This window comes from Falco punctatus (genome assembly GCF_963210335.1).
Source record: "Falco punctatus genome assembly, chromosome: 11".
NCBI lineage: Eukaryota > Metazoa > Chordata > Aves > Falconiformes > Falconidae > Falco > Falco punctatus.
In genome coordinates, this window is record NC_137591.1 from 19767614 (window position 1) to 19783495 (window position 15882).

Below are 15882 nucleotides of genomic sequence, written 5' to 3' on the forward strand. Positions count from 1 at the left end.
AATATATGGCTATAAATAACTAAACTACTTGAGGCAAAGTCTGTTCTTTTGCCACTGGAGAATAATACTCAGCAAACAGGTCCCAGTGTCTCTGAGAACTTTTAGCTGTTACCTATGTAACCTAGCACAAGTCAGAGCATTAAAACATCTTTAATGTTCTTACATTCATGTTGGCGATACAGTGGATTAGCTTTCCTCAGCCAGACAAGAGCAAGAAATAATGACAGAGGCCATACAAGCTCCACCAGAAAACGAAGCTGGAAGGAAAAAAAAATTAATTAAAAATAAATTTTACAGATTAATCATGTACAGAGTCACTAAGTGCTTAGAGGGATAAGGACCCTTCTCACAGCAGCAATGTCCGGTGCAACTTGGCTGTGGTTATCCCTCGCTTGTTTCACCATTTGGAAAGGACACTCAGAAATAGCAAGGATTTCATCAGAGCCCCATGAAGCATCACCATTAAGTCAGTGGCTTCACCTCTTCTGAAGAAACTCCTAAGCATCCTGACTGAGGTAAAAAGAGGCATCAGATAGTACTAAACTGCCAGAAAACCAGATATAAGACTAAATAGTTTTTACACAAAGTGCATGACTCTATAACAATATAGGAAAAAAGGATTAGACGCAAGAGAGAAAAAGTGTGCGGGTTGGTTTTTTTTTCCTACCCACACTTTTTCAATGCTTAGCTCATTAGTAGGCTGCCTGTGCACTGTGCTTATCCAAAGATAAAAGACTTTAGCATAAGCTTACATTCTTTGATCTTTACTTTTGCTTCTTCTTGTCATCATTCATTTGAACATTACTAATTTTCTAATACAGGTAGAAATGCATACATTAAGATCAAACACCTTACTCAATAACATAGAAGACCCTTTCAAAGGCCACTTTATTGCCCAAATCTTTCAACATGCTTAGAACAGTCACCAGCTCCCAGTTATGACAGAAAATCAAGGGCACTGCTTTACCACAGAGCAACATCCTGCCTGGTTTTCAGTCTGTTTCCTCCACTCCTGTGTTTCAGTTTGTTTTACTGCCTCTGTGTGTTTTGGCAGAGGTTTGAAACTACAACCCTTTGATCCTGTGGCACAGGCTTTGAGCTCTGAGGACTAGCTATGGGATTTTTGTGTTCAGCCACGTGGCACTTTTTTTCTTCTCCGTGCAAGAGCCAGGACAAACTCTCTCCAGAACCCAGTTTTTGTAGCACATGCACAGGAAAGCCCTCTGTGCCTCCTTTCCTTTGCTCCTGCCTCCCTGACCAGGCATCAAATATGTAACAATAATGCATACAGCAGGAGAGCCAGAGACAAGATGGGTCGGTCACATATGAATGCTTTTTTTTTCCTTTCCAAACTGAGCCGTGCAGGGCAAAAGATACTCCACAGGATAATTAAAAACAGGTTTTTGGACCTGCCCTTTTTTTTCCCAATATAACTTTCTCTAATAGCTTTAATTAAGCACAGATTATGCTTACAGCAAAAGGGTAGAAAGATTTACACCAGGCAACCATCTCCTATTTCACACTTTCTCTCTTCAGGCTTTTTCTTTTTTAAAATAGAACAACAAAACCAAAAATACCTGACCACCTTGGAAGTTGTGCATGGCTGAATATTTTTAAATCCAGACAAATCTTACCAGCAGCAAAGGGCAGATGACACAATTATTAGAAAAGGAAACCTGCCACTGTACAGCTCTTTTGCTTGACAGCTGTTTTGCACAGCTCAGAATAGTGTTACGGACCCTTCTCAGCAGGGGTCCGCAAGGTCTGTTTAACACCCGTCACCATCCATTTGATAAGACATTTGGGACAAGCACTGCATGCCCATAAACTCAGAGGGGTAAGAACTGGGAAACTCCTTGATTGTTGTCTTTGCTGCAGAATTTATCTGGGTTATTGCTCAGATGTCAATTCTTACTTCATTCCCAGGAAATACAAAATCCTCATGACTTGAATTCAGTAATTCTTTTCTGTCTGAGCTAACTGGTTTGGAAGGGATTGAAGACTGAAGTGCAAGGGAAGCTTTCTTTCAAGCTGGTACACAACGTGTTGTGCGACAAGGACAGACCAAGTGCAGTTAGCCCTATGATTCTTTCCTGTGATCCTTTTCCTGAGGACACACGGGTGTCTCAGGACTCACTAGAAGGATCAGAGAGCCACCCACAAGCCTCCAGAACCACAAGATAGACAACCAGAAATCCCAGCAACATGCACAGAGAAATGTAACACTCAGATGGAGCTGTAATGGATCAAGCACAGTGATAAGACCATATAAATATGACAAGCATAAATTGACTGTGCATCAACTGTTAACTCTGTAATTAAGTCCTTCCTCTTGTGAATTACATTAGGCTAAAGGATGAACTGGAGTAGAAGATGGGCTATTCCTCCATTTATGGTACTGCACGATGGTTAACAAAAACCAGGCTGATTTTCACAAAACGCATTTCATTGCTACTTTTGACATGGATTTCTGTTTTGGCTAGCTTGTTTCTCTGTGAGGACAAATAACCAGGTAGGTTTATATACTTGGAAAAGGAAATTATTTTTACTGACTCTGTTGTAAAATGTTTTACTTTTCAGAGAGGAGAAAATATTTCTCTGTTGTGGATTAAATCACTGTGTTTATAAGCTAGGAATGATCATCACAGACAGGGATCTCTGGCAACACCAGGAAATACCAAATTAGCATTTTTTAAAATTATATAGGAAAAAACCAAGAAAAAATAATTCCTGAAACCCAAGCAGGCACTTTGGGTCACATATCTGAGCAGATTAACCCAAACAAAACAGTATTTCATGCACTGAACATTCTGAAGAATTAGATAAAGATCCATTTGCTAAAAATTAAAACCCTGCAGGTTCCAATTCTCTCAGTATGCACATCTGAAGATCAGAAAGACGTGGATTTTCTGTTTGTTTGGTGCTTTTTTTCCTGACTTGAAAACCAAACTACTACAGCTCCTTGATAAGCAGCAACTAAGTCCAGCTTCAAAAAAGGGTCCTTATATTTGGTGTAATTTAGCTCAAGTATTGATTGGTGACTTTTATGCTGTATTAAATTATGAGCTGGCAATGTAATATGCATCAGCTCTTGAGGGCAACATAGACTGTGGGAGAAAGTCTGCTGAGAAGCTATGAAATAAAGCACATTCAATTTGTCTATGAAGAAAATCAGATAAACCTTTGATCCTGGAAATTTCTGCATGTGAGTCATTCTTAATGACTAAAATCAGGTCAGCATAGATCAGCATTTCAGCTCATCCCATGGTTCAGTTTGACCCTATCGATCTCTGTTATTATGGCAAAATTGTTTGCATGACTGTTACAGCCTCACAGATGCCCTAATGTAGTTTTAAATTATTTTTAGTTTGAAACAGATAGTCTATCTGTATAGGACCTCAAAGGGACTTCCTTTGCTGGACAGCAGTAATTGTAGTACATCAGATGACCAAGACCCTAGGCTGAGGTTTTGTTTCACTCTAAGAATTTGGACTAAAGAAAAAAAAACAAGAAAAAAAGAAAATAGAACAATGATGAAATATGGTGGAAAGTAATAGATAAATTTGCTCTAAGACAAAATATTGTACCATCTAAGAGGATTTGAAAGGATTTAAAATACTTACCTGATTTTCACTTTACTTATGTCATTCAGCCATATTAAAAAAGATAAAATCTGTGTGAATTTTAGGGCCTTAACTGGATTTACATCTAAAAGCAGCTGGTTGTGAGGAACAAATCTAAAATTAGGAATCAAACCTCTCTGAGCTGAATGGTGCCCATAATGCTTTCTAAATTAGATCTTTTAATGTGAAAATACAAAAATATTACTACTCAACTCTTCTCCTGGTACACCATACTACTTGTTAAAGAAAACCCCAATACAGGTATTCTGTGTTTGGTCTGTAAAGAGCAGCTTTGCAAACAGCACCAGACAAGATCTGAATAGGCCCATACAAAGACCACATTTGATTCTTTGGGGAATTTGATACATTTATAAGCACGTAAAAAATCACAGTCACTTCATCCCATGAGTGTACAGTCCAAAGCTGAAATCCAAAGACTACCACTTTACCTTTTGTCTTTTCCGGAGGATCCAGTTCTTCCAGAGTAGAAGTCTGACCTGCCTGAAGAAGCTCATTCTTCTGCATCAACACTTCTGGTTAACCTGTGCAAAGGATGCATTGCCATTTCTCAGCTGACAGCTGAAACAGACCTCAAAGCAAAATAACAGCTTTCTGTTCTTATTTTAAGATTATGTTATCATAGAGATTGGTTCCTTTAATTGTCTGCACCATTTAATTTTGCACTTAATACACTATCATACATGAAAAATTGTGGGTTTCCTTTGTTTGGAGGCCATTTCCTGTGACACATTTATCAGTGCCAAAAAGCAATAGAAAGGAAAAGCGTCTCTTTCAAATGAAAAAATAGTCATTAACATTGAATCCAGCTATTAACTTGGACTTGCAAGTAATGAAAGCAGTTAACTGTTGCATCACTTATCAGATTAAATCTGTGCTTTCACAATATTTCTTCCAAGAAAAAGATGGATTTACAACTGTACATTAGTTATTATGATAAAGACAGAATTATGTTTTCCATTCAGACACTAGAAATGTATATTGATTAACACAGCCTGGAATGGATTTTCTAAAGGCAAATACATTTTGTTGCCATTTATTAAAAAATACAGGATCTCATATTTTTGCGCTGTTTAATTCAGCAACTCCCACTGTATTTTAGTAGTGATACAACAGAATTTAAACCACTATATGCTCTGTTTTCTAGATTCATGACTCATTTTTATCACCATGAATTTTTGCCTTCAAAAGGAAAAAGATAATTTGACATATAAATCTAAATACCAAATAAAGGGACCTATTAAAAACCAAACAATTTGAATTTGCTACCTATATCAACTTCCTACTTTATAGATGCCTTATGGGATTTAAATGACTGAAGAGTGGTTTCTTCATGAGCAGCAGTAACTGGGAAAGTTGTGGAAAAGGAAATGGAAGTTAGATATTGGAAAGCATTTTCTAATTATAAGAATGGTGAAGTAGTAGAACTGATTGCATTGGAGGGCTGTGGGGCCTCCATTGCTGGAGACTACTGAAACCTCTGTCAAGACTCACACAGGCAAAACTGCCCATGGATTAGATTATTTGTCGAGTTTCTCTTGCCACTATTCTTCTAGAAATTTGTTTCTGGAAAATCTAATAAATGGAGGAGATTTTGTCTGATTTTAAAGGACAAAGTTTGGAAAACACATCCCAGTACTTTGGCCTAATGTGTCAACAAAGCATTAGTTACAATCATTAGACAAAAATCCACAATAGTTGACTGTTTCAGAAAATCATCTCAGGTCCACATTTTATGAACTGAAAAGGAATTCAGACCTCAACCAGGGAGGAGGTGGCCAGCCCTGGGGAAGGGCTGTCACCAGCCCTAACCAACCATGCTGGAAAGGGATCCTAAAGAATGAGCAGCTCTCTTCTGACATACTGGGCATGGAAGAGATTAGAGCAGGACACTTAAGGACAAACTTGGCTAGAATTGGCTGTGCTACTTATTGGGGGTGAAATAACAAAACAACAGTTCTGCAGAAAGATCATCCATGCAAAACCAATGATGCCAAAACCTGGAGCATTTTCTATATTTTGTAGGTCAATGGTTTGATGCAGTTATCAAGGTCACTCCATCAACTCTAACTGCCTAAGTTGCAAAGCACCACAAGAAGTGAGACTAGCTATAAAAAGCTACTAATGCTGTAAAGAGTAAATGCATTAATGCTTGATGGTTTGAAGAGATACGCTTTTGGGGTGTGACAGCCTCCCACTTTGAGTGGATAAAAGCTAAAGGGAACAAAATCAACCCACAGCTTTGGTAACTGCCTAACACTGTAAGTTGAAAAACAGTCTTAATAGTATAGACAATACTGGGATCCTAAACATGCATCATGACATGCAGAACAGGATCAGTTTTGATTTGGGACATTTAGCTTCACACTGATGGGATGTGAAGACTGTTTCAATCCATTATGAGAGGGAACATTATTGAAGTCTTGACATTGAGACTAAAGAATTGAATAGAGAAGAATACGAAATTCTGTATCAAATTGGCTAAATGCTGTCCTTGCAGAGTTTGCCACACTATTTGTGCACAAAGGCAGCCAACCATTTAGTAACAGAGGCCAATTTTGCAAGCTTAAGTGTCAGGACACAGACATTTCTTTTTCTTAGAGCTTACACTACAAAACCAATCTAGATCAATTATTTGATTGCTGAGTGTATTCAGGAGACAGAAAAGGCTAAATTTAGACACTAACATTCAATTTTTTTTCTCCTTCACTAAGTAAATGATAAGAAACACATCCAGTGCTTATTCAGACATTTACCCAATCCAGGGCACTTCTGAGCAATTAGCTGTTGGAAGGGTTTAGAGCGTAGCAATAAAATTGGCTGAGCATCATCAAGAAAAGACAATACTTCTGCAGTTTCGCTAGTGGCAGCAGGTTCTGCATGTAAATAGGGTGATGACACGTAAGAACATTCTCACATGGGAAGCTGCCCTATATTTGGTTGCAGGCAGCTCCCATCAGTCACCAACTTGCAGCTGCCATTAGTGTGGCCTGCCTGCTGCTTCTCAGGAGTTTACAGCAGTGCTCTCTTCAGAGTTGCCACGTACAGGCAGTCAGATGGCTTTCTGACACTCTTGCATGACCCAGGGCTCTCCTGCTGCTGTTCTGAAGAATGAATCCTGCAGCTGAACAAATGAGGGAAAGCCAGTTTTGTTCCAGCTCCTCTCACCTTCCTCCAAACCCCAGACAGACACTGCAATCTTTCTGCAACAGCTGTGAAAGGAAATTCAAGCCTTCATGTCAAGGCCATAAAATCTGTAGTCTACCAATGGCCTGGCTTCTCCTCTTCTTCCTGGCTCTCTACTGAGCAACCCATCATTAAGAGTATCTTAATGAGAGATTCCCTAACAGTATAGAGAGTCTTAGCTCATGTTCCTAAATCTCTCACTATGTATGACATACCTGCACCATCCTGTAACTTTCACTACTATTACTGAGAAAATTTGTAGTGCAAGACCATAAATGGGAATAGGATTGCCAGATAAAATGGCTGTTAGAATTTGCTCTGGAAAATCCAGCTATTATTCTGAGACTAAAAATATAAGTAGTAAAGAAGCCAAAACAAACGACTTTGAGAGAAAAACAGGGCAGTACGGTTATCCCAATTGTGCTTGCAATTTAACTTTCAAGGTTTTTTACATTAAACCTTGCTAGTTACATTTGTTGATAGTAATGGGGAGAGACATTCCTTATAAAGAGGAGAAACTCAGTCAACTTAATTAATATGCACAAAGTGCCAAAGGAATTTGTCTTTAAGAAAGCAACTACTAGACTGATTACCAAGGTTAAAACTCTGCTAAATGAGTCAGAATTTAAAAGTACTTTTCCTTTTGGCCTAAACCAAACTGTTAATGCCATATGGCATTAGTTATGGCATTAGTACATGATGTGCAATCAACATATAAAAAAGGTTCTATTTTACTCATCAGACACACCTTAGAATTGCCTCTAATTTTAGGATGAACAAGAATGCATTTATATATCCCCAGACTGCTTTGTTTATAACACCTGCACTAGGTGCTAAAGGGAAAGAACCTTGCTTTCCTAAATAGAACAGCTTCACAGATGTGTTAAAGTGCATTAACCTTATACTGCTTAGAAATCTGAATTAGGCAGGTGAACATGAGACAAAAGTGTAGAAAAAAAAGAACTTAATGTAATCAGAAGGCACTAGAGACAAGACTCAGATTCTCTAGCAGCACAGAATGAATAAATAATAATTAATTTTCAATCCTGAAATATCCCTTCCTATCTGGGCATTACTCAGACAGACAACACAGAATTGTGTGGTTAAGACTCAAGCTCTACTAGTTTAAGTAGAGCAAAACACTATAATAAAATAATTGAGTAGAATCATGATAAAAACAGTACTTAGCAATAACGTGTTGAGAACTCCACTTGGGCTCAGGAAGTACCAGAGCTTCGGGGGTGATTAATCATGGTGGGGACCTACATTCTTTAAAGGCAGCACCCTGCTCACAAAATCAGTGGTGGCTTGAGACAGCTGCAATTAGAAACAGCACAGGCACTAGAAGAAGCTCAGTTTCCAAAAAACCGAAGTTTATTAACATAGATATTAAACCCCTCCTAAAACCAGAAGAAGTCCCCCACACTTATGAACTGTTGATTCAGTTTTTCATTAAGACGCTAATGCAAATTATGACTGTTACTATTTAGAACGGCAAATGCTTGCTGCCTTGAAGACAACATGCTCAAGGGATGTGACATATCCACGGCATATGAAAATCTGTGTTTTGTTGATTTTCCTTTTGCAGGAACTGATTTTCTTTCCAGGGTGCTGACTGTAAGGGCCAACAAAATTAACTTGGTTATAAAACCAGCATACTATTGAAGTTTAGGAAGACATTACAAAGCCCCAACTCAAGAAAATAAAAAAAAAAACACTTATTTTTTTACTTTTTTCTCTTCTTTTTCCCTCAGCAGTTCACACTACAACATGGATGACTTGCGCTCTGCATTCAGAAAGAAAACTCATATATTTGTTGACAGAAGACAAGAAAGTGAAATAATTGGTTACACCAGTCATTACTGCTAGTTTTGATACACCGTATAATAAACTTAAATACTGATTTTAAAACAATAGAAATAAATTAATTTTTACATTTAAAAATCCTAATTTTTCAAAGTTCAATCCTATCTTACAACATCCAGGACATAACCAGAAGAAAAAAAACAAGAGTTAAAAATATCTTTAAACAATTAAGTAATAAAAAAAAAGGCCTTTCCTTTTTCTGGCTTTTGCATTTCAGCAAGGAAATATGGTGACAGCTTTTATCACCTAGACCTTCTTGCTAGACAGCACATATTCTACTGTTACAGCTGGAATCACAAAAAGGTGTCTGGGTTAGTAACCAAGTTAACCATTTATTTCTCAGCTGATAATACAGGAGGCTGAAGACACTCATGCCATGAATCAGATATTTCTGTATTTCACTTTATAAGAGGTAACAGTAATGTCTAGAAATGAAGTAAGCAAATTAACATCACGTAAAGTTTCATATTTTGACTGGCTGCCAACAACAAACAATAGCTCTTCCCTGACTTTATCCTGGAGGTTCAGTAGAACATTCCTGGCCTCCAGATTATCAACAGCAGTTTGCAAAGGGTCCTCTTACCCTGCTTACACTGTATCAATTACACTTTACTATCAAAAGTTATCAAGAATTTCTCTCAACTGAGTATTTCTTTAAGCCATTGTCTTCTGAATTTAGTCATTACTTGTAGTATGTTCCTGCTTTTCCTGAGGAGCCTAAGCTCCCAGGGTACTGACGTATCACAGCCTTCCTCATTACCATCAGGTTAAGAACACTGCAACATGTTCATTAATTCTCAAATTCTTTAATGATATCATGACAAACAAGTGTCACCCTCATTAAGTTTATTAGCATTCTTTCAATTGTATGCCTGCTGATATGACAGAAGTCTTTCCCACTACTTCAAAACTTAGTTCATAAGATTTTCAATACTTCCTCTAAGCTCCAATTGTTTCATGAACATGGCACAAGTGGGTTTTGTTTTAGGGTTTTTTTTTTCTATTGGAGACAACATTTTAGAGACTGGGAATTCCTTCTAGGCTTTCTAGAAAATCAGAACTGCAGTAACTGGAGAAGACTATTTTTTTCACCCCATTCATTTTCAAAAATTTTTCTGACAAAATTAACATCCTTGCTGTTACTATACTTCCCTTGTGAAAGGCCTGGGAAGTTTGTTCTTGTAACATCTGCATGTGCAGAAATATAGCTAGTTCAGTACGTTTCTTCATGAACTGTCATTCTCTTAAGAATAGAGACAGCAAGACACAGAAGTAACTTTCACAACACTGCAGGAGAGGAAAAAATATCATTCTTCTCATCTGATCTTTGATTTTATATTTTCTAGAACTTCTAAAATGTCATCAAGCTGCAAGCTCACATAGAAACGTACTAAGCTAAATACAACATGACCTTATGTGTGTGCAGTCTCAGACTTCCAGAGATGCTTTCAGAAAGCCTTTCAACAAGCTCTGCCCTACTTCAACTAATATTCACTAAATCAAGCTACATATTATTATTAAATAGCTTATTTCACATCTCCAACGTAAATTACCCTCAAGTAGCATGATCAGATCCAGAAGCAAAAAAGCACTGGGTGAACACTGCATTGTTTACAGATTTTCATCTGTAAGGGTTGAAAGACACGGCAGTACAGCAAAACCTCCCACCAGTGCTCACACTAGGAAATGGCTCTGTATAAGTGTCATTAAATCTTCCCTCACTGCCTCGCTGTGACTGTTTTTCTAAGCAGAAGTTGAGCACCAATCCACCCTCCGTTATTTAAAACAATAAAAAAAGAAACATGCAAACACTGTCAACATCCTTCTTCGCAGGGCTTTGAGGAGACCTTTGAGGATCCTCCACAAAACTTCATTTCACTGCATTTAGCAGTCGACAGGATTACACCACACCACACTGCAGCTCTGACAGCAGAGCACTGCACTCAGCACGCTGCCTTCTTCCCAGTGCCGTGTCAGGACCTTCAAGCCTCCACACAGATTTGCCACCTAAACCACTGACTTTAACCTGGCTTCCTGCATGAAGGAAGATGTGGCAACCTCCTCTTTTACAAGTGGCTTTAATCTAATTTCTGTGGACGTATGTTCGTATCTCAGCTAAGACTCACACTGCTGCCATCTTGACAAGGGGCTTTACAAAGTCACAGAGGGAAGTCCGCTCTGATTAATGGCAGTGCAAAGCAAGAAACTACTGCTGCTGCTGATCAGCTGCAGACTATGTTTAAGCGCTATGATTGTGTCTGAGGCAATATCTAACAATTTTATTCAGCAAACAAACATTTTAACTCCGAGATTCTAAGTAATTTTAAGAAAATGGTTCCATTTTGGCTGCCTGCATGTACACAGACAGCTCTAACAGATTAAACTAATCTCTCCTAATTAGATTTTTTACATCACAATTGGATGATGGTAGGATATATTTGTTTTCTATGTTCAAGCTGTGACTGTGACCCATTTTTCCTCTGTAAAGCATGGGATCTTTGAATGTAAACAGAGAGAGCTTATGTAAAGCCTATCATTTCACATGGGATGGGGAAAATACAGTTCGGTTTATGGAGTGCACTGCACAATTTCTCTGGTAGCTCTACCCACAGTTGTCACTATCACTTAGGGTTTTCCTAATGATCTGTAGTTTGCTGCCAGTAGTAGCAAAAAAGGAGGCGTTCCATGTACTTATCAGAACATAATGAAAGCACTGAGTGGCAAGAGATATGGTGATAGTTCTTGCATCATTCCTGCAATAGATATGTAATAACGTAAAAGTTCCCTGTAATGTACCTCATGAACACATACATGCAATACCTCAAGTCATATGGTATGTGTGTTCCGTTACCCCTTCACCTACATACACCATAGTTTTAACAGCTGCTTTAAAAGCCAGCATTTTACTACTTTTATTTCCAAACTTATTCCGGACACTTGACTACAAAGTCAGATCTGGTTAAATGCTGTTTGTTCAGCAAACTATGAAAACATCACTAGTAAACTCTCCAGCAACACAACCAAAGATTTCCCTAAAATGAACAGAATTTAAAAATTACTTGAAAAGAAAGCTTTGAAAATATGCACACTCATGCGTACCGGGTGTGCCCATGGGCCAACACTTCTAATTTTCAGGAATAAAGCTTTCCAGCATTATGACAAATTCTTAACTGGCAAGATGTTTTTTCTTATACACGTCACTAGACACAGTCTCATGAGAGAGCTAGCACAATTAATGCCAACACAATTTTACCCAGGCAAACTGTAGGAGTGTGCATGTGTAAATGTATCTTAAATAAACAGATACACCTGTGTGTACGTAAAGAAAATTACACATACGCAGGCTGGGGGTTTCTGAGTTAAGCTTTTCACCCAGCTACCTTAAACAGGTGGGGAGAACACAAGCTGAAGGTTTATAAATTTTTCCTAATGTGTTTCAGAGGCTTCCCTCCATAAAAGAGTAACCTGAAGGACAAAAATGGGAACTTCTGGCAAACTGGGGTCAAATGATATTTCTTAGATAAGGCTGCTGTAAAAGAGTTAAAGAAAGGAGTTGGAAAGCGAGGAAACTAGTTGTACCACTTGAATAGATGGCAAAGAACACGTGCCAAGAAGCGAGTATACCCAGAAACTGGTGGAAGCTGTATTATTCACAAGGTCAGTGATAGAATCGTTCAAGGACAGTGCTGACAAGAAACCAGACAGAATAAGAAAAGGCCCAGTGAAACGTCCATTTGAAAGGTGCATTTCTAAGAAAAGACAATCAGAATTGGCAGACTCCTCCACACATCAAACACAGGGAAATGTGGCGTCTTGAACAGATCCTGTCCATGTCCAAACCCAGTGTTGGGCTAATCACCTCAATCTGGCTTTAAAGAAGCACAAAGGATACTAAGTACAAACTCAGAAGGCATGTTTTCTACTTCTGCTGTAAGCCAGTTTACTTCGCAGACACTCTTCTGACATCCACCAGCATAAGGACTGACAAGTGAGGCTTTTCCTAGCATTCACCTTCTTCCAACATTTTACATTCTGTAAGATTTGGGATGGCTTTTTCTTCTACCTGTGAGTAAAATCACTTTTCAAGGATCCCACACATCTCTCAATTAGAATCAGAACTCCTCTCTCTCTTGCAAAATTAAGTGGGCACACAGAATATTTTATTGAGAAAGGCTTGTCTCCAAAGCATCCTTCTGTGAAACTTATTTCCACATTGACATTTATATAAAAATAGCATTATCTGTAAATATCAGACATCCCCCCCATCCCAAACTTTGCTAGTAGAAGGTTGAAATGGTTTCAAATGTCCCATTTTCCCAACATATTAAGTCCAGGTGTATGCTGACAAGTAGGATGGCCCAGCGAGGCAGATTTATAGTGTAACAGTGAGTGCTGAGACCCAGCACCCACAGATGATGTGTCTAGGGGTTACTTCAGATGATCTCCAATCTGGTCCCATGGACTGAATGTGCATTAGCAGCTGCCGCACATCAGGTACACTGCTGAAGCACATGTTCCAGTTTAGTCTTATCCAAAAAGAATAAAGTTTGTGTGCTCTGAGATCACTCTGTACGGTGAACCACAGTGGCATGTAAAGGAGTCACTTCAAAAGCAGAAACGTGCTCCGAACTAAGTTACCAATGTTAGCGTATCCACACTAACTGCCTTCACAGAGCATTTTGTGTCAGCTTTCAGAGGAACTCCGTTAGGCCTCTGCTACATAGACTACAGAAGCTAAAGAACTAATAGATTTACAAGCAAGACAAGGAGTTCTTAAATAGAAGCAATAAAACCCCTGGAAAACTTACCACAAAAATCTTACCTCATGTGCGAGTGCTGCTGTGCTATGGGAAAGGGAAAGGTTTCTGAAGGAATATTCAGCTTGGTTGCAGAGAAACACATATCTTAGAGGCAGTTTGTGCTTGCAGAGTAACACTGCTCAGTTTTAAGGAGATTGTTTTAATCCCCTACTCGATACATAACAGCTCAATCTGCAAGTTTAAAGGCTCCTGAATAAAAATCCTCCCAAATATCCAGTATGACCAGCACAAACACAACAGTCTGCACTAGGGGCTACTTCCGAAGGCGTTTCTTCAGATCTAAACAAACCCTGTATTTGAAAAGATGGTCTCAGAAGGGTAGTTCTGGTAGCATAGGGGCCCTGCTAAACAAACAGCTGTCATGACTAATTAGGTCAGTGACTTATAGAAGTCGGTACTCTGCCAAAGCTTTAAGAGGGATGAGGCAGCGCATTATGACTTCAGAAAACGCAATTACCAAGCAAATCTGACACAGAAAGGTTTCTTCCGCAGAGGACAAACCGCAGGGTGCTGGCATGACCCAGAGCCTGTCACTTGGGGCAGGTGGGTGGAATTACTGCGATTCAGCTGGAGAGAAGCCATTTCAAACACAAAACCTAGGGAAATCAGCATCAGAACCTAAAGAAACAATAGGGCCCATTAGTAACATTTCCAGTCGAAAAGAAAGCCTAAGTCTTTTCCCCCGGCTGCCGGCTCTGCCGCCGCGGCCAGTCACGTCCCTCCTCAAGCCGCCGCCTCAGCGCCCGGCGCCCCCAGCCCCCCGATGGCGGGAGGCGGCCACGCCCGCCGCGGCGCTTCCTCACCCGCAGGGGAAGGCGCGGAAGGCCCCAGGGCACCAGCCCCAACCCAACACAGCCCTGACATCAAGCTGCAAACGTTTACAAAAGTCTGCGAACTAGTAAGTCACACACCGGCCCCTGAGCCGCTGCCTCGCAGGCCCCTGCAGGCTGCCCCGTCCCTCAGCGTGGCAGGAAGGTTCTGGAAGAACTCTGGCCACCACCCCGCAGGCGCTCCTGTGCTGGCACTGTGCTGGGCAGCAGGGTCACAACTCCTAAGCTTCCAAGGTTTTCATTTCGAAAGAAGTGCGCTTCCTCCTTCAGTTGCATTGCATAAAGAGTTAAAGGCATTACAAACCAGCGGTGTGCATAATTCTTTTGAAAGCGACAAGTTTTTCATAAAATAATGGGGTTTTATGAGCCACCTGTGCACCCCCACGCAGAGCACGCAGCGGGGTGCAGCGCTCCCCGGCTCCCAGCTGAGCCCACCAGTAGCTGCCCAGCTATGGGAAACACTGAACGAAGAACCAGGGCAGATTTAAAACAGCAGAAACCTTTCACACTAGCAAAACACGGAAGCAGATGGTACATAAAAAGCAATATGGTAACTGCCAGTAACTGGCATTACCACTTGGCTGATGTTCATCTGTTTCTCACAGGTGAGTATAGGCTCCCTGATCCTCCATCACTGCAGCCTGCTCTGGTGAGTACTGGAGACCCTCCATCCAACTAGAGGAACAGCTTTTAACTATACCCTCAAGCTATTAGCATGTTCAGTGCTAGACATATGCTAAAACTTTAAAATATAGTGAGACAATAGATTTCATGGTAGTTAAATAAATTAGCTATCTCATAGCCCTGATCTGTACTGACCAGCACTACCCTTTCACAGCTGTGCTATGAGGTTCTGATACAACACCTGTAATGTTTCATTAATGCTATTTGCTGCTCCTTAACCAGTTGTGTGGGGTCTACCTTCTCCTCCATTTTTCTAAGTGGAACAAACTATGTCAAGAAGCCTTTATCCCTCCTCTCATTTTATTATGCAACTCACAATACCACTCTGGGCAGATGGAATCTTCAGATCTTCCGTACTATGAGGCAGCTCCCCAAAGGAAGGGCTCCGAGCATGGCCAGGGCAGCCCAGTGGTGGCAAGGGCTTTGCCAAGAGTGCAAGCCATGCTTCTGTGGAAACGTGACAAGGAATCAGAAGTTCAGCGTTGCGGGTTTAGTATCTTTTGCTCTGGAAACTGAAATCAGATTACGCCCACTGAATGCAGCGTGGGATTTTATCTGGGATATTTTGGGAAAAAGGATAAAGGGAATGCAGTAGGAAAGCCCAGCGTATTTTACGTTGTAAAAGCAGAAAAGCAATTCTTTGCTTTTCGTGTCCTCCAAGAGCCTTCTTGGTACTTATATCAGTAGCAATTACCAGGCTACAATAACTGTACTCTATAGTATGTGAGAGAGGGTCAAGCTAATTGTAATCTCATTGAGAAAAGCGTACCACCCCCCATCCCCAGAAGACAGATGCAGCAGAGTACTATCCTATTACAAAGGCCAAATGCCTGTATTTTAATAAGTTAGAAGAAA

General features: G+C 40.0%; 1 protein-coding gene across 6 annotated transcripts in view; it reads right to left on the reverse strand.

The window, feature by feature from the left end:
* The window catches only part of ABCA4 (ATP binding cassette subfamily A member 4), an 87433-nt gene extending 71618 nt beyond the window's left edge, over positions 1-15815 (reverse strand). For 4 of the 6 annotated variants that reach the window (XM_080407045.1, XM_080407044.1, XM_080407040.1 and 1 more), the window contains exons 1-3: positions 13516-15815; positions 4073-4165; positions 164-257 (exon numbers count right to left, since the gene is read on the reverse strand). In XM_080407045.1, the coding sequence (XP_080263171.1) occupies positions 164-257; positions 4073-4138 (160 nt within the window). In that variant the 5' untranslated portion in view covers positions 4139-4165; positions 13516-15815. Of the gene's footprint in view, positions 1-163; positions 258-4072; positions 4166-8011 lie in introns of all 6 variants that reach the window. The other 2 variants (XM_080407042.1, XM_080407041.1) reach the window with 2 other exon arrangements.
* Positions 15816-15882: the final 67 nt, after the last annotated feature.